The sequence below is a fragment of the Rhincodon typus genome, chromosome 2 (genome assembly GCF_021869965.1).
Source record: "Rhincodon typus isolate 14 chromosome 2, sRhiTyp1.1, whole genome shotgun sequence".
In the NCBI taxonomy this organism is placed as follows: domain Eukaryota; kingdom Metazoa; phylum Chordata; class Chondrichthyes; order Orectolobiformes; family Rhincodontidae; genus Rhincodon; species Rhincodon typus.
In genome coordinates, this window is record NC_063333.1 from 100,393,449 (window position 1) to 100,412,330 (window position 18,882).

Sequence of the window (18,882 nt, forward strand, 5' to 3'; positions counted from 1 at the left end):
CTTCCTGCTCCTCTGATGCTGCTTGGCCTGCTGTGTTCATCCAGCTCTACACCTTGTTATCTCAGATTCTCCAGCATCTGCAGTTCCTACTATCTCATTCGATTAAAGCTTTTTGTCTTACACTCATCAGGACAATTTGAAAGGAGACCAATTTAAGGAAAAAAAAGATTAATGTTTGGTTGGCATACAGACCATGGTGCAGGTATTGCCATGGAGAATGCAGTTATTGATGACTGATGGGTAATAGTCAGGCCTTGTTTAAATTTTAAACTCAGCAGGTTGACTCTTATTGTAAGCTATGTTGGTTTAAAATTTACACAAAAACAGGCAGCAGACTTTTCGCCATCGTTGAATGGTGCATTATCTGTAGTAAAACCTGCACTAATTGGACTACAATTGCCAACCAGTTAGCACTTACCTCTCTTAAAGTATCAAGAATTTTGCCTTTTACTGTGATATTATTTATCCAGATGAGTGCAAAATGGAAAGCTTCAGAAAAATGTGTCTTTGTTCAACAATTCTCAAGTTCTGCATTACCAAACAACTTGAAAAATGATTGTTTAAATAATATAGTTCATAATATTGTAAAATCAATAACATGAATATTAATACTTTGCTGGAGGAAATCTAAATTTGATTGGAATCATTAAAATTGGGCACACTCTAGATAATGGACACTATGCAATATTAATCAATATGGTATACTAAACTGTCACTGCTGCTAACAACATTAAACAACAAAGCAGCATTTTTAATCAATATGCAATGGATTTTATTTCAACAGCAGCTGTACTATAAGTTTTGAATATAATTTAAGACCAGCACACTGTAATAAGCTTAATGGTTCATTCTCACTGCAGGCTTAGTGCTCAATCAGCTTTGCATTGGAGCTAAGACCTTCGAATGTAAATCAAGTATGAAGGCCTGAATTGTCTTGAAAACAAAGTGAAGTGAGACTGCCTTTTTCTAGAGAGTCTCTAGCTTCAATCCAGTATCAACTCAGGCTGTTATTCCAGAATAAGACTGTGTTTACACGATGTGTGCTGTGCAGATATGAATCAAAAAGTAGTTTGCACAACTGATTTTCTTCATATGGTGATTGGATGGTTCTGGAGTATGGGCGGTGATGGCTGTTGGGGAGGATGTTGATGGGAATGCCCTTGATTTATCTGGCCTGAGTTATGGCCTGGAGTTGCTAATCAAAAATTGACTCTTGAACTGGGATAAAAGAGAGTAATGAAGGAAACAGGGGTTGTTGCATTGTTGACAAACAGGAGGCTGGAAGAACACGGCCAGCCATGCAGCATCTGGAGGAAAGGAGCTCAAAAATCATTCTGAGTACTCTGGGCTGGGATTGGCTGCAGGTGAGGGCAGAGACATATTGAAGAAACATGAAACTTTTGTCTTCTTACTGTATGTCTGCCCATGAACCTTGACATAAGCCCCAGAACCAGCTTCTTTTGTCTTCCCTCTGTGTAGCACCTCCGTCTACTGATTATAGACAGAGGGAACTAAGATGGGAGGCTTAAGAATGAGCCCTTTCTTCTCTTCACCAGTCCTAAATTGAACCCCCCAGAGGTGCATCATATACATAACTTTGGAGCAACGCAAGATATTCCAGAGCAGACAGATTAAGTAATTGCTCTTTTTTTTTCTGAACTGGAAATCCCATTCACAAAGTGCACCCTAGAGAAAATATCTTTTATTGCAATTTTTAAAACGCGTTTGGATTAATTCTTTCACTTTAAGAATGTGTCCCGCAGATTGTTGTGTTTGGATCATTGCCATTGCTCTCCAACTGCACCTATAGATCTTTTGTCAGAGCAAACATTAAACCAAAGCCTCCCCATCGCCTCAAATGAATGTAAAAGACCTCATATCACTATTTTGATGAAGTGCATGGGTGTCATCACTGGTTTATCATCAAATCATAGAATTTTACAGTACAACAGGAGACCATTTGACCCATCATGTCTGTACCGGCTCCTGAAAGCGCTCCCCAGCTTGTCCAGCTCTCCAGCCCTATCTCAATTACCCTGTAACTTCATCACTTTCAAATATACATCCAGCTCACTTTTCAAACCTCCTATGGAATCCACCTCCACCAGTCTCCTAGGCAACGCATTCCAAATTCTAACAACTCTCTCTGAGTAAAGAAGTTTCTCCTCATCTCTCTCCTAGATCTCTTGCTGACAGTCTTGAAATTGTGTCCCTCAGTTACTGACACACCAACTCGTGGAAACAGAATATCCTTATTTATCCTGTAAAGATGGTTCATAATTTTGGACACCTCAATAAGGTCACCTCTTAATGTTCTCTGCTGTAAGGAGAATAAGCCCAATTTTTCCTTGTATCCAAAATCCTTCATACCTGGTATCATTCTAGTAAATCTCTTTTGAACTCATATCCCTTAGGTCATAGAATCTCTACAGTGTGGAAACAGGCCTTTTGGCCCAACAAGTCTACACTGACCCTCAGAGCATCCCACCCAGACCTATCCCCCTATAACTCACCTAATTTACACATCACTGAACACTACAGGCAATTTAGTAAAACCAATTCACCTAGTTTGCACATCTTTGGACTGTGGGAGGAAACCAGAGCACCTGGGGGAAACCCACACAGACATGGGGAGAACACAGTCACCCAAGGGTGGCATCGAACCTGGGTTGATTCCACCCGGAAGGGTGCTGTGAGGCAGCAGTGCTAACCACTGAGCCACCGTGCTGCCCTGAATTAATCCCTGAAGTAATGAAAGATGCATTTTTTTATTACTTTGGTGCTGATGTTCGCTTCTCATCTATAACCCTTCTTCCCTCTACTGAAGTATTTACACACTCTGTTGCTCTCCTGAGTCGGCAGTGCAAAAGAACTCTGAAGTTATTAATGTGGTTTTGAATTATTAAGCAAAGAGCCTGAACCGCTAATGTTTTCCTGTTTTTGATTTGTTGTTCCAGGTGATGTATTGTTGGCAACTGCCTTTTTGTCATATTCAGGCCCATTTAATCAAGAGTTCCGTAATTTGCTTTTGAGAGATTGGGAGAAAGAAATGAAATCTCGTAAGATTCCCTTTGCCAGCAACTTGAACCTTACAGAAATGCTAATTGACATTCCTACAATTGGTGAATGGAGTCTACAAGGTTTACCAAATGATGAGTTGTCTATCCAGAATGGAATTATTGTTACCAAAGCAGCTCGTTACCCATTGCTGGTTGATCCACAAAACCAGGGCAAGATGTGGATAAAGAATAAAGAGGTTAAGAATGAACTTCAGGTATTATAATGTTCTTCTTTTTTGTCTATGGACAATTCATTTACCACATATGATTTATCTATCTATATCATTGAAAGTTTTATAACTGTTGCATGTCTAATGTGTGTGAAGCATGTTATTTTTACTTAAATGGCAAGTTCACAAAAGCAATCAATTGAAAATTGCCTATAATTCACCATGTTGCAAAAAATCCAATTCTTCATAAAGTAATCCTGCTATATCTTTTATCAAGAGATTTCAAGGTCACATTGATTATGCACCTATATTTATCACTAAAATTAATTCAAAATGCTAGTGGAATGTTAGTTTTTAACTCAAAGGGGCTGGAATACAAAGGAGTGGAGTAGAGACACAATCAGTAAAGGAATGTCTAATTATAAGACCATGAGAAATAGGAGCAGAATTAGGCCAGTCGACCCATCATGTCTGATCTGCCATTAGATGGCTGATATGTTTCTCAACACCACTCCCCTGCCTTCTCCCCATAACCTTTGACCCCCTTCCTAATTGAAAACTTATCCATCTCTGTCTTAAATACATTCAATGACATGGCCTCCATTCACCATCCTCTGGAGAAATTTCTCCTCATTTCAGTTCTAAAGGGTTGTCCCTTTGCTCTGAAACTGTGCCCTAGAGTCCTAGTCTCTCCTACTATTACATTCTATCCAGACCTCTCAGTATTCTGTAAATTTCAACCAGAAACCCCCATCATCCTTCTAAACTCCATCAAGTACAGACCCAGAGTCCTCAGCTGTTCCTCTTATGACAAGCCCTTCATCCCCGAGATTATCCTTGGTAAACCTTCTCTGAATAGCCTTCAAGGCCAGCACATCCTTCCTTATATATGGGACCTAAAACTGCTCATATCCAAATGCAGTCTGACCAGAGGCTTTAGCCTCAGCAGTACATTCTTGCTCTTATATGCTAACCCTCGCAAAATGAATGGGAGCATTGCATTTGCGTTCTGAACTACTGACTGAACCTGCACACTAACCTTAAGAGAATCCTGAACTAGGACTCCTAAGACCCTTTATGCTTCATATTTCTGAAGCCTTTCCCCAGAGTGCACAACCTCACACTTGCCCACCATCTGCTACATCTTTACCCAGTCTTTAGCCTATCCAAGTACTTCTGTAGCCTCCCTGATTCCTCAACACTACCTGTCCCTCCACCTATCATTGTGACATCTTCAAATGTAACAACAATGCCCTCACTTCCTTTGGCCAGATTATTAATGTATGACGTGAATAGTTGTTGTCCCAACACTGACCCCTCGGGAACTGTACTAGTCACCAGCTGCCATCCTGAAAAGGACTCCTTTATCCACATTCTCTGCCTTCTGCCAGGCAGCTAAACCTCTGTCTATGCCAGTACTTTGCCCTTAATACCATGGGCTCTTATGTTATTTCACAGCCTGCTGTGCAACACCTTGTGAAAGGCCTTCTGGAAATTGAAATAGATCATGTCCACTGGCTCTCCTTTGTTTAACTTGCTTGTTACCTTCTCAAAGAATTCAAACAGATTTGGCAGTCATGACCTCCTGTTGACGAACCTGTGCTGGCAGCCCTACTTTATCATACACTTTCAAGTACTCTGCATTAATAATGCCCTCTAAATTATTACCAATGACTGAAGTTAGGTTAACCGGCCTATAATTTCCCATTTCCTGCTTCCCTTCTTAAACACATGATGTGTGACTTGAAATCTGCATATAGATTAAGCAAATCAAATTAGTAACAACACTGTTGAGGAGGAATTCTTGGAGTATCTACGGGATGAATTTCTGGATCAATATGTTGAGGAACTAACTGGAGGACAGGCCATCCTAGCTTGGATATTGTGTAATGAGAAAGGAATAATTGGCAATCTAGCTATGCAAAGCCCCTTTTGGGATTAGTGACCATAATGTGATGCAGAGTGAAATAGTTGATTCTGAGCCTAGGTTCCTGAATTTAAATAGAGAAAACTACAATGGTATGAGGCGCAAGTTGGCTATGATAGCTTGGGAAATGTAAATTAAAGGGATGATAGTGGAAAGGCAATGGTAAACATTAAAGGAGTGCTTGGATGAACTGCAACAATTGTTCATTTCTGTCTGGTGCAAAAGCAAATCAAGAAATGTGGCCAAATGTGAAATTTAGTACCAGGTTCAATGAAGAGACATACAAATTGGCCAGAAGAAACAACAAACCTGAGGAGCAGAAGGAAAAGTAGAATTCAGCAAGGAGGACAAAAGGATTGATTAAGGAAAGGAAAATAGAGTACGAGAGGAAGCTTACGGCTAACATCAAAACTGACTGGACAAGTTCCTATAGATATGTGAAGAGAAAAAGATTGGTGAAGAGAAATAGAGGTCCCTTACAGAAACAGGGGGATTTATAATGGGGAACAAAGAAGTGGTTACTCAACTAAAGACATACTTCAGTTTAATGTTCACAAAGAAGGTCTCAAAACATACCAGAAATGTTGGGGAACACCAAGTTTAGTGACAGGAAGGAACTGAAGGAAATCATATTAGTAGGGAAATGGTGTTGGGGAAATTAATGGGATTGAAGGCCAATAAATTCCCAGGCACTGATAATCTATATCCCTAACTACTTAAGGAAGTGACCCTAGAAATGGTGAATACATCTTCCAAGATTCTGTAGACAAAGGAACAGTTCCTACAGATTGTATGGTAGCTGATGTAATCCCTCTATTTAAGAAGGGAGGCAGAGAGAAAGCCGAGAATTGTGGATCAGTGAATCTGATGTCAGTAGTGGGGAATGCTAGAGTCCATTGTGAAAGATTTAATAGCTAAGCATTTGGAAAACAGTGAAGCATTGAACAGAGTCAGAATGGATTTATGAAAGGAAAATCATGCTTGATTGGAATTCTTTTGAGGATGTAACAAGTAGAGTTGATGAAGGAGAGCCAGTTGATCTGCTTTATTTGAATTATCAGAAGGCTTTTGACAAGTCCCATGGGAGAGAATAGTGTGTAATTTTAGAGTGCATGGGATTGGCAGTGGTTTATTGAAATAGATAGAAAACTGGTTGACAGACAGGAAACAAACAGTAGGAATAAACTGATCTTTTTCTGAATGGTAGCCAGCAACTAGTGGTGTACTGCAGAGTTCAATGCTAGGTCCCCAGCTATTCACAATATGTATTAATGATTTAGATGAGGGAACTAAATGCAATGTCTCCAAATGTGCAGATGACACAAAGGTGGGTAAGAGGGTGATCTGTGGAGAATGCAGAGATACTTCAGTGTGATTGAATAAGCTGAGTGAATGAGCAAATGCATGGCAGATGCAGCATAATGTGTATAAATATGAGATCAGATAAAATACAACATTGGAGGCAAAATCATATCATGCATGATTGTAGCAAAGCCCTGTGAATGTGCCTGATGAGTTAATATTTTGCGTGCAAATATTCATGTATTCACAACCGCAATGTAGTTCAACAGGGAATGCACAGAAATTTGTGAGAGTGTATGGGACGTTAGTGACGTAAAATAGAAGAAAACTAAATTCAAAATACATGCAATGTGGTTTAATACAGTTCTGATGTTATATTTCTAGATTACATCCTTAAATCACAAGTATTTCAGAAACCACCTCGAGGATAGCCTGTCTCTTGGCAGACCATTGCTTATTGAAGATGTAGGAGAGGAGCTGGATCCAGCACTGGATAATGTTTTGGAGAAAAATTTCATCAAAACTGGTTCCATGTACAAGGTAAACTGATATTAATCTTGGATTTCAATGCCAAGATTTATGTAGACCTAAACAGCAAAAATGTGCAGTCAGATGGAGTTTCTCATTCCAGTCAACATTGTTATCTGGAGTAAAATTTGGATTGTTGTGACATGTAGCTAAGAATATCTATGTTTTTGTGCATTATTCCACATCCTCTACTTTCATGTACTCTTTTCACGCACTTTCACATGTAACTATAGGAGATGCAATACCTGCTCATTTAATTCCTCCCATACCACTAACAATGGCCCAAAATACTGCTTGCATATATAAACCCATGGATGCTGTGGGAGAATCCAAAATAATTCAGAGACTAGCAGTAATAATTTTAAAGGTAGGTTATGTTGCCATTCTTTTGCTCTATGCACAATATCTCATCAGGTGAATAGCCTGGGTTGCAGTGTTCTTACAAAGTTGCGCAGTGTATGGCCCACAAAACAAGAGGTCCACAGTCTTAGGAAAAGAACACCATCTTTGTGCCAGGATCCTGAGAGCTAGGAGAAAGATGTCAGTCTTCCAATGCAATCAGCTTAAGTCTATCCTTTGAAATATTAACAAAATTGGTACTCAATACTTTGTAATGTGGCTAAATTATTTGATTTCTATGTAAATATCTTAGCTATTCAAACTGAAATTACAAAGAGTTAAAGACATGTGAGTGACTAACAGCAGTGTAAGAGGTTTCCAAATTTCAGATTGACTATGGTTCGATTTTCTACTTTTTCTGTTCCTGTGTATTCATAAAAAATATTTTTGATAACAAAAGCATTAGGCTAACTTTTATAAGGAATTCGCTAAGTGTTAATTTTGACAAGTTTCATGGAGGGTTTCTGTCTGAGAGAAATAAATTCCCAAACTCATCTCATTACCTATACACTGAGCCCTGTGGCACCCTGCTCATTACATTCTCCAACTCATCATAGGCAGATGTACTCACCAGTGCTGGGATGTCCTGGGATTCCTGGTGCCAGCAGCATCTTTGAAGCCCAGCCGTGTACCTGGTCAAGAGCTGGTAGTCTGGAGTTGCCTTTCACCGTAGACATAGTTACACAGTAACCACAAGCCAACACTTCTCAGGGCATGTAGGTTGCACAGCTGACAATTCATTGCACATACATTCTTATACTTAGAGCATTTAAGAACCAAGCCATAAGCTTTCCTATACTTAGCTTCATCCCACCTGTCTAAGGGAGAGCTACTGTTCCACCAATGCCCATTGTCGCCAAATATCTGATTGTTCAATGTGGTACCATTATGTACTTGAAAGCTTCAAACATTTCAGAACATTCACCTTTATTCAGAACAGCAAAATCAAATAAAAAAACAAACAGAAGCTACATTTGTCTCTTGATACAGACAGGTTCTGGCTTGTTGTATTTGACACTGCTGCGCTGTATCATACAGGAGGTGATGTTCCTCCTACTCAATCTCCTCATCTTTTTCCTTGGAAGGCTGCAGCTGCTTTCCAGCTCTTCAAAATCCATCATGTCCCTTTTCTTTTCCCACTCCAGTTGTGCAGAGCACAGCATGCTAGGATTATACTGCTGACTCTGACCGGGATGTCATGCAAGGCACACACACCCCACTCCTCTTCCAAATCCTCCAACTCCAGACCGAACCAAACATCATAACTTCATCTTCAGCAGACCTGTCGGCTGCTCCACCATGGCCCTGGTGGAACAGTGGGCTGCATTGTATTTATGGTCATCTTCAGATAGTGGGTTGCACAATAGAGTCATCAGCTGAGGCTGCAGAGTGTAGCTTTTGTTTCTCAGTCACCATCCTTGGAAGGATCTGAGCCTTAAAATGAAGCAAGAGCATGAGATTTCTCAGGGATATAGGCATCATGGCAGTTCCTAGGGTACCTGGTGCAGAATTCCCAAGTTTGGTAACTTGTGCTTATAGATGAGTTTCACATTCATGGACTTGAAGCCATTTCCATGGATAAAGCCAACTGCATTATGATACGACATTTTCAGTGTAATGTGTATAACTCTCTAAGGTGTCCAGCTTCTGGGGAAAGCCAGCATTCTTGTCAAAGCCGACTGCTTGGACTGCAGAACTGACTTCACCATGGGCTCAGGCGATGAGGTGAAACCGTGTGTGATCTGGCACAAATTGCATTGGTCACTGCCTTCATTCATTTGTGTTGAGACTTGTGAGATCTCACATTGGTTCCCAGTGACTCTTACTTTTGCACAAAAGTTCAGTGCAGTGGTCACCTTGATAACCACCAGAATAGGATGGCCACCTATTCTTTCAAGACAGAAGTCCTACTCTGGTAGTTGGTATTCTTCTGTGATGAAGTCCTGGGACATCAGCAGTCTGTGGCACCAATGTTCCTTGTTCATCTGGAGAAAATGGCATTGATGATAGACTTTGGGACTCCTGAAGCTCCTGCGCACCCTGAGGGGACCTTCAGTTGTGCCTCTTCATGTGGAGACTGTTAAGGGTTCAGTAGAGGTTGCTGCTGGCACTGGACTTGCTGGTGCATCTGTTCTTCCTCCATTTCTCTGCAGCATAGTTGCGCCACAACAGGAAGACAAAAACTCCTGCTATGGCTGGATCCGTTGGTCATGCTTCCAATGAACCTGTATGGGGAACATAAGGAACAGAACAAATCCTTAGTCTTATGAGCAATCAGCACTTACATGATCAAGATTGCAAGTGACCATCATTTGCACCCCACAGTTGTACACTGCTTGCATTTCTCACGCAGGGTGATATGATTACTGATGACTTCAACCTTGACTGTGAAAGTGCCCTCTGAAGGGCCTCACATTACTCACTAGTAGAGCCCATGTGCTCAGACAGAAAAAAAACTGACTCCACAAACTCCGGGTGTGATTGCATGGTCGTATGGTGCATTTCACACTTATGGGTCCCAAGATTATAGAAAGCAATGCAGGTCACATTTGTCACTGAGAGTCTCAGCCTCAGCCTTGTAATCACAGACCCCTCCAAAGATCCTGCAGCACCATTATCTGTTCATTTAGCTCGGTGCATTGGCTCAGAAGTTGTGTTTGCTTATTAAGTATTGGCATTTACACTTCAATAGCAATTCATTGACTGAAAAGCACATTGGAATATCCTGAGGATGTGAGAAGTACTATCTCTTTCTTTGTCTAACAGGAACAATGCTCTTATTCCTAAAAAGTATATTGTATTCGTACACAGGAATAGAAAACAGAAAAATATGACTGTAGGCATTTTGAAATCTGAAGATTTCTCATGCTCCTGTGATTCACTCCCATTCCTTTTAGGCTTTGGGAACTCCACTTTGGAAAGTGCTGGTAGATAAATAAAATACAGAAATCAAGTAATTTATTCACAATATTATAATATCATGTACTTCTTTAGCATTCACGTAGAAAGATAGGTTTTAGCTGATTCAATAATAGAAGTTATTAAAAAGTAAATAAAAGCTGTTCTTTCTCTAGAGTTAAATGAAGTGTAAAGCCCAAAGGTACAACCACTCAGTAACTGATTTTTAATAACATTTCTGTCAGTATTCCCTCCTAGGAGAGTATTTAATGATAACAATTAGATGAAGTTAGGGAAATATAATGTGGCATATCTGAAACCATGAATTTCAGTTGTATGCATTTCCGTGTTCATGATGTATCTAAAATTAGAAAATTCTGAAAGAGCAGTGATCTAAGTGAGAATCACAAGATTTAAAAATATAGCATTGGCTAGGTTGTTTTGGCTGGCATAAATGGAGAGCTTAAAAATCTATTGCTGTACAACAAATGTTTGTAAAAATGTCTTGTATTAAATTGTCACATTTGTCATGAAGTAATTTATTTTTTAGTGACTTGGGTACTTGCTCTCTAAACCCTAAATTTTCTTTAGCGCTTTGAATTAAAATGTGAACAAATGTGACTTTGTTAACATTAGCATGTAATTTGCATTATTTTAATCACTAAAGATTTTACTGCATAGCTATGGAGCAAAGTGTCTTCAACACAAGATAGACAGCACATCCATTCTCTAGAATAGAAAGTTATTTGCTACAGGGTCATTTGTTTCTGTTTATCAAGTTTTCAAAATTGTACAGGTTTTGAGCAAAAATAAATAGAAACAAAATGTGTCTGCAAAGCTGCTCTAATTATTTATCCCATATGAATAACAATCTCATGACAACAGTTATACTTGCACACTGAGCTAATATTATTTACTTAGGACCACGTCTAATTGTTTCAAATATGATAGCAAAAATGTTTATTTGCAATTGCTGCAAATAGTGGGGAAAAAATAAGTAGGGAGCCCTTCTTAAAGTGTCTTCTTAACCGTTTATTCCTTCTTAGACCAGGCGAGACTCAGATTTCTTTGTTGAAATGTTTATTCGTGCATGCATGAAAGGCATACTTATCAAAGGATGGCATACATTTCAAATTTTATTACACAAGCTAAGGTTTCATACTATTTCTACCAATAAAAGGCTCTAATCAGCTAGTCCTTCAGATAATTTCCAATCAAAACCTTACAAAATTACTCACCCATATCCCTATCCAATAGTGTTCACGTAGTCTGCATTCCAGGTTAGTGCCCATAACTATGTTATCCAATCATAATCAAACTAGCATACATGATTATATTATCCAATCATATCATAACATGCTCACATCTTCTAGTTGTAAGTATCTCCCCTAACTGAGGTATGTACTTGTGATTACCTGAAAACCTATACTGTCCCTTTTTCCCTTTTCACCTTCCTTGACATCACTGCCCCAAGGACAAACACTCTGGTTCCAGTCTTTGCAGAGCCTCAATGGACAATTCCTTCCTCATCTGTGACAAGTAACATAATCGGAAAAGTCATGCTCTTGTTACTATGTGAATTCTTTCTCCACTATTTTGCTTACCACTGCTTCCAGGAACCAGTCTAGGAAAAGTGACAAATCCCCAGTGAGGGGAAAGAACATTACAGCTACCACTTCCTTTACAATTCTAGTCTGATTGTCTTGTATATGGTTTCCATCAAATCATTTTTAAAGCATTTCTGTTCCTGTAACTGATATGTCAGAGCTTATGTTGCAATCCAGCTGGGATCAAAGATCCATTGTCAACTTGCCATACCTAGTGAGATCTCAACCGATGGCTATAATGCAGAAACGTTTAGGAGTCCTCATTTCAGTCATATCTCCTTAAACTTCGAGAATCTAACAAGCATGAATGGTGACTGGATCTCCACTGATTTTGTAGTTGCTCCAACCAAAATTAATTATTCCAGGTTTTCTGACTTTTTATGTTCATTGAACTCACATTTGAAAGCCATGTAGTGCACCTACCTACAAAACCCATGTATATACTTTTTCTTGCCTTTTTAATTCATCTCACACTGTTTATTAACTTCAAAACAAAGACAAATATAGACACATTTCTTGGTATTTTTGCTTCACATTGATTTCTTCGTTTACACTGTTTACAGTGATAATGGCTGTTCGTGATGTTCTTTTCATTTTTCATAAAATAGTGCTCACTCCTTAACCAATCAGACTACGCATGGTTGCAGTGTGCTTTGGAATGTCCAGTGATCAAGGAAGGCACTACATAAAAATGGAAATTAAAATAAATATTTGTAAAAATATCCATTGAAATTTTATTTGGTACAGCTTATTGTTATTATACTACATAGCTTTTAATAATAAAACAAGAAATTTTTAATATATAATGCTAATTTTCCCTCATTCATACATTCACCCATCACCTTAACTCTGGCATGACCCTACTTCCGGTCCTGGCTGATGGCAATTTTTTTGTTTACCTATGGCTACCTGTTTGCAGGATTTCCATCAGCAAATGTGATCTTGCAATGTCCCTGGAAGGGTGAAGGTGCTGCTACATTGCACCCGTTTCTATAGACTTCAGAAAAAACATTTAAAGAGTTACATTGTCCTGAAGTTTAGGTTGAATTATCTATCAGAGGCCTTGGCCATTTCAAAAGCCTTCATTACACAAACTATTGTGGTAAAATGGAGAGAGTGAAGACTTAGATCATAGAATTCCTCCATTGTGGAAACAGGCTCTTGAATCCAACAAGTCCACACCGACTCTCAGAGCATCCCACCCAGACCCATCCCCCTATAACCCACCTAATCTACACATTCCTGAACACTATGGGCAATTTAGCATGGCCAAACCACCTAGCCTGCACATCTTTGGACTGTGGGAGGAAACTGGAGGATCTGGAGGAGGAAACCTATGCAGAGACAGGGAGAACGTGCAAACTCCACACAAACAGTCGCCCAAGGGTGGAAGCAAACCTGGGTCACTGGCGCTGTGAGGCAGCAGTGCTAACCACTGATCCACCGTGCCACCCCAGTGTCCTTTCATCTGCTTACAGCCACTTCTGCAACAACCAGGTCATATACTACCTGACTGTCTCAAAACAGCAGGAACTTGGCAGAAAAAAAATGGACTGGTCTCTTGCATGAGTTTAGTGAGGAAGGAGAAACTTCTGTATGGGCAGTGAGAGGGAAATTCACCACCTCATTCTCACTGCATTTCATGCATTGGGCATTACATTAGAGGGATACCAGTTGTGAATGCTGCCCTAAAGGCTTTCCCCAGACTTCTGCAAATCAGAAAGTCTTTGGGAGTCTTGGTAGCAGGTTTGAAAACTTGCACCAGTTTAGACTTTGGGCATTCATCACTACAATTATATAGGCAGTCAGCCGTTTGTAAGGAATTTTCAGATAGTTTATTACGTTTGTTAAGCAGCAGCAATTTAAATATAATGCATTAGCCAATTAGACAAAAACGTATACAGCCAACTCAGGATAGTTTACTGATATCAGAGGACTCATAGGCAGTTGACACAGACCGTGTCAATCTCATTAAATTTTGAAGGAAGTTTGGCTCACTAGCCAAAACGTTAGGGAACTCTTCTCTCAATTTTCTTTCAATCACTTGTGGTCCATCTTCCGTCTGAAGAAGACAGGTCCCTGACAACAGCTACCTCCTGTAAGGGCTGCCTGACTAGGACTGCCCTCTGATCCTGAGCACTGGCTAATAAGCCCTATTTCTGGGAATGTGTGCTGTGTCAATCACCCATTTGACTCCCTGTAGCCAATGAACACAGGATAGCTGTTCATGACATTGGGAAAACCATTCCCCATTTGCCCACCTTCACTTGAAAGTCTGTTTTTATTTGCTTTGGGAAAACAAAACTTCTATTTTCCTAAACATTCCATTGATAATAGGGTACCTATGGAGTCATATAGTTCTTTGACATCAGCTTATGGAATAGTGTGGACAGTGGAATTTATTGTCATCTTTCTTTTTTCTTATTAGAAGTTGTTTATGTTCAGAGAAAGCAATTGACTGCAGTTAAACAAGATTTCATACGGAAAAAATCAGTTTTTAGGGGATTCTAATTCCAACATAAAAGAATTAGTGTCACATTTCTCATTTTCAAGGAAAGGAAATATATACTATTGACAACTAGAATGAAGGCCGAAAAATTTGCTCATCATGTAATTAAGGTCTATATATGAAAATTTATTTATTTACAAAGGTTATTTCAACAGGTGAAAGTGGGTGATAAAGAGATTGATATCATGAATGGATTCAGACTCTACATCACTACTAAGCTTCCCAACCCTGCGTATACACCTGAGATCAGTGCTCGAACTTCTATCATTGATTTTACTGTTACCATGAAAGGTCTGGAGGACCAGTTACTTGGTAGAGTCATTCTAACTGAAAAACAGGTATTTTTGTTCCTTTCAAGTTGTAATCTTGTTTTGTGGCATCTCAGTACTTGCTTCATTGTTAGAACACGTATAAACTAAAAATGTTGGATGTGTTTAACATTAAAGGCATATATAGTCCTGGGAGTTGCTCAAGATATGAATTCATGACCCTGACAATTGTAAAAGGCTCACGTGCATTGCTTTCAAACTTCCCTCTGAAAAAGCAAGTATATTAATGGAGATTATAGATGGGAAATTGGCTAACGTCCAAAAAAACAATGTTGTCCCTACCTAAGGTCATTAGGTCCTGGAATCGTCTCTCATTTGTTATCATGAATCATTTGTTATCGCCAGACATGATGATTCCAATGTATTCCTGGTCAGATTAATAAATTCTACCCACACTAAACCAGCCTCTTCAATTGAGGTGGAGTTGGATGATCCTCAACACCTAGGGTTGGTACTTGGCACTGTAAGTAAATTCCCAGAGACGTGCTGAGACATGTCTGTCCATGTGTCAGTACAAGACTCAAAAGTTGCCTGACTACAACCTGAATTACATCTTGGGTCCAGGCAAAATGTTCATATTTGATGCTGACATTTTGAAAGCGAATTGCACATTTTCCTTATGTGTTCAGTAGCATAGGTTGTAAGCATAACACCACCTGCAAAGTGAAAAACAAATTCATTTCCCCTTGACATTAAATGGCATTACACTTGCTGAAATTCCCAAAATCAGTAGCTTGGTGTTCCCTTTGACCAGAAATGTATCTAGCCCTTGCTGTGTAAATGTATGTCTATAAAAACAGAGCAGAGGCTGGGAATTTTATGGTGAGTAATGTAACCCCTGACTCCTTAAGGCCTGCTGACATTTGAAACATACAAGTCAGGAATGGCTAAATAAATGCAGCTCCAACAACTCTAAAGAAGCTCAACACCATTCAGGACAAAGCAGCTGCTTGATCAGTACCCCATGCAATATCATTTCCCACCCTCCACCATTTCCCACCCTCCACCACCAATGAACAATGGCAGCAGTATGTGTTTGCTTTTGAAAGAACTGCATGAAGCTCGTCCAAGCTCCTTTAACAGCTTCCAAACTTCATCCTGGTTTTTATTCACTCTTGGGATATGACTGGCTCTGGCTAATTGCCCTGAGAAGGTGGCAGTAACCTGCCGCCTTGAATTGCCACAGTTCATGTGGTGTGCTTGGTGCTGTGAGGAAGGGAATTCCAAAGTTATGACCCAGTGACAGTGAAAGAATAGCAATGTAGTTCCAAGTCTGGTTGGTATGTGACCTGGAGGTAATTTGCAAATGATGATGTCTCCATGCATTTGATGTACTTGTTCTCCCAGGTGGTAGAGGTCACAGGTTTGGAAGGTGCTGTCAACGGAATCCTGATGAGCTGCTGCAGTACATCTTGTGGATGGTATCTAATCCCAATTGCATTCTGTGATACAGTGAATCTCAGTTTATTAATATACTGTACTTAGCCAATGCTCGTGGAAAATATTCACATAAAGGTGTATGCTTTTTGGAAATAGGAACTGGAAAAAGAGAGAACAGATCTCATGGAAGATGTAACATCAAATAAAAGGAAAATGAAAGAGTTGGAAGACAATCTACTGTATCGTCTGACAAGCACAAAGGGCTCCCTTGTAGAGGATGAAAGCCTTATCACTGTTCTGAACAATACAAAAAAGACATCTGAGGAGGTTACACAGAAACTGCACATAGCTGCTGAAACAGAAATACAGATTAATGCTGCTCGTGAGGAGTACAGACCGGGTGAGGATACATTGTTACAAATGGGATGAAATATTGGGCCACATTTCTGTCTGTTGATTTGGCAAATGAACAGTGGCAACCATTTGTCACACTTCCCCTTGAACATAGACTTTTGTGTGGAGGTTCCAAAAAGCACAACTTCCTCTATGAAACACCTAGAACCTGTATGAATGACAACGGTATATGTTTTAAACAATAAGTTGGAAGAGTCATTCATTAGCACTGCAGAATCCAAAGCAGGCAGCATCAATTAAAATGTTAATTCAATACTAAATCAGGTACAAAAGACAAAAAGAGAAGAAAGGAAGATTGCACTAAGAGAAGGTTTCAAAATAAAAAATACTTCGTTGAAACTTTAAGTTTCTGTACATCTCCGACAATATTAATATGTGAAGGAACAAGATCATAAAAGTTAAGTTGTAGAAACAAAGAAATCATTTGACAATAATTAAGACTTCTCAGACCTTATAAAGGTAATTACACTGTAATGACAAGCCTTAATCATTCAGTGTATAGTTGGCAAGGTGCTATTATCACATCTCACATTGCATTTCAGATGCTTCTGAAATTCTATACTTCATTGCTTGTGAATATTGCCAAAGGTAACATTCCATTCATTTCCACGTAAATAATGGTGAGCGTTCCAGCATCATAATTATCTCTGTGGCGAAATCTGACCCTGTCATTTGAAAGCAATGTTAATTATTTTATGTTTACGTTCTTAGAATCTTAACCAAAGTTCTCAGATTATCTGTATTCATAACTGGGTTCCTACTGGAGTTTTCAGTACGTGCTAAAAATTTTACAACATTGTTTGTAAAGCCTATATATGGTGTTTTGGGATTCTAAGGTACCTCAGTTTTCAAATGCAAACCAGTAACATTCTGCTCTGTTTCTCACCTCTTCCATTGACTCCAAAGGCTATTCTTAGACAACAAGGTGCAGAGCTGGATGAACAGAGCAGGCCAAGCAGCATCATAGGAGCAGAAAGGCTGACATTTCGGGCCTAGATCCTTCATCAGAAATGGGGGAGGGGAAGGGGGTTCTGAAATAAATAGGGAGAGAGGGGGAGGCGGATAGAAGATGGATAGAGGAGAAGATAGGTGGAGAGGAAACAGACAGGTCGAAGAGGCGGGGATGGAGCCAGTAAAGGTGAGTGTAGGTGGGGAGTTAGGGAGGGGATAGGTCAGTCCAGGGAGGACGGACAGGTCAAGGGGGTGGGTTGAGGTTAGTAGGTAGGAGATGGGGGTGCGGCTTGAGGTGGGAGGAGGGGATAGGTGGGAGGAAGAACAGGTTAGGGAGCCGGGGACGAGCTGGGCTGGTTTTGGGATGCAGTAGGGGGAGGGGAGATTTTGAAGCTTGTGAAATCCACATTGATACCATTGGGCTGCAGGGTTCCGAAGCGGAATATGAGTTGCTGTTCCTGCAACCTTCGGGTGGCATCGTTGTGGCACTGCAGGAGGCCCAGGATGGACATGTCATCTGAGGAATGGGAGGGGGAGTTGAAATGGTTCACGACTGGGAGGTGCAGTTGTTTATTGCGAACCGAGCGTAGGTGTTCTGCAAAGCGGTCCCCGAGCCTCCGCTTGGTTTCCCCGATGTAGAGGAGGCCACAACGGGTACAGCGGATGCAGTATACCACATTGGCAGATGTGCAGGTGAACATCTGCTTGATGTGGAAAGTCTTCTTGGGGCCTGGGATGGGGGTGAGGGAGGAGGTATGGGGGCAGGTGAAGCACTTCCTGCGGTTGCAGGAAAAAGTGCCGGGTGTGGTGGCGTTGGAGGGGAGTGTGGAGCGGACAAGGGAGTCACGGAGAGAGTGGTCCCTCCGGAAAGCAGATAAGGGTGGGGAGGGAAAGATGTCTTTGGTGGTGGAGTCGGATTGCAGATGGCGGAAGTGTCGGAGGATGATGCGTTGGATCCGGAGGTTGGTGGGGTGGTTCTTATTGCGTGGATGGGGTGTGAGGGATGAGTTGCGGGAGATGTGGGAGACACGGTTGAGGGCGTTCTCGACCACTGAGGGGGGGAAGTTGCGGTCCTTGGAAAACGGGGACATCTGAGATGTACGGGAGTGGAATGCCTCATCCTGGAAACAGATGCGGCGGAGGCGAAGGAATTGGGAATAGGGGATGGCATTTTTGCAGGAAGGTGGGTGGGAGGAGGTGTATTCTAGGTAGCTGTGGGAGTCGGTGGGCTTGAAATGGATATTGGTTTCTAGGTGGTTGCCCGAGATGGAGACAGAGAGGTCCAGGAAGGGGAGAGAGGTATTAGAGATGGTCCAGGTGAACTTAAGGTTGGGGTGGAAGTTGTTGGTGAAGTGGATGAACTGTTCGAGCTCCTCGTGGGAGCACGAGGCGGCGCCAATACAGTCATC

The 18,882-nt window shown here is 40.7% G+C and overlaps 1 protein-coding gene across 1 annotated transcript in view; it reads left to right on the forward strand.

The window, feature by feature from the left end:
- dnah5 (dynein, axonemal, heavy chain 5) overlaps positions 1-18,882 on the forward strand; it is a 343,343-nt gene that overhangs the window by 278,892 nt on the left and 45,569 nt on the right. The window contains exons 64-68 of the mRNA XM_048608626.1: positions 861-914; positions 2,958-3,274; positions 6,843-6,998; positions 14,555-14,737; positions 16,265-16,508. Coding sequence (XP_048464583.1) covers positions 861-914; positions 2,958-3,274; positions 6,843-6,998; positions 14,555-14,737; positions 16,265-16,508 — 954 coding nt within the window. The remainder of the gene's footprint in view (positions 1-860; positions 915-2,957; positions 3,275-6,842; positions 6,999-14,554; positions 14,738-16,264; positions 16,509-18,882) is intronic.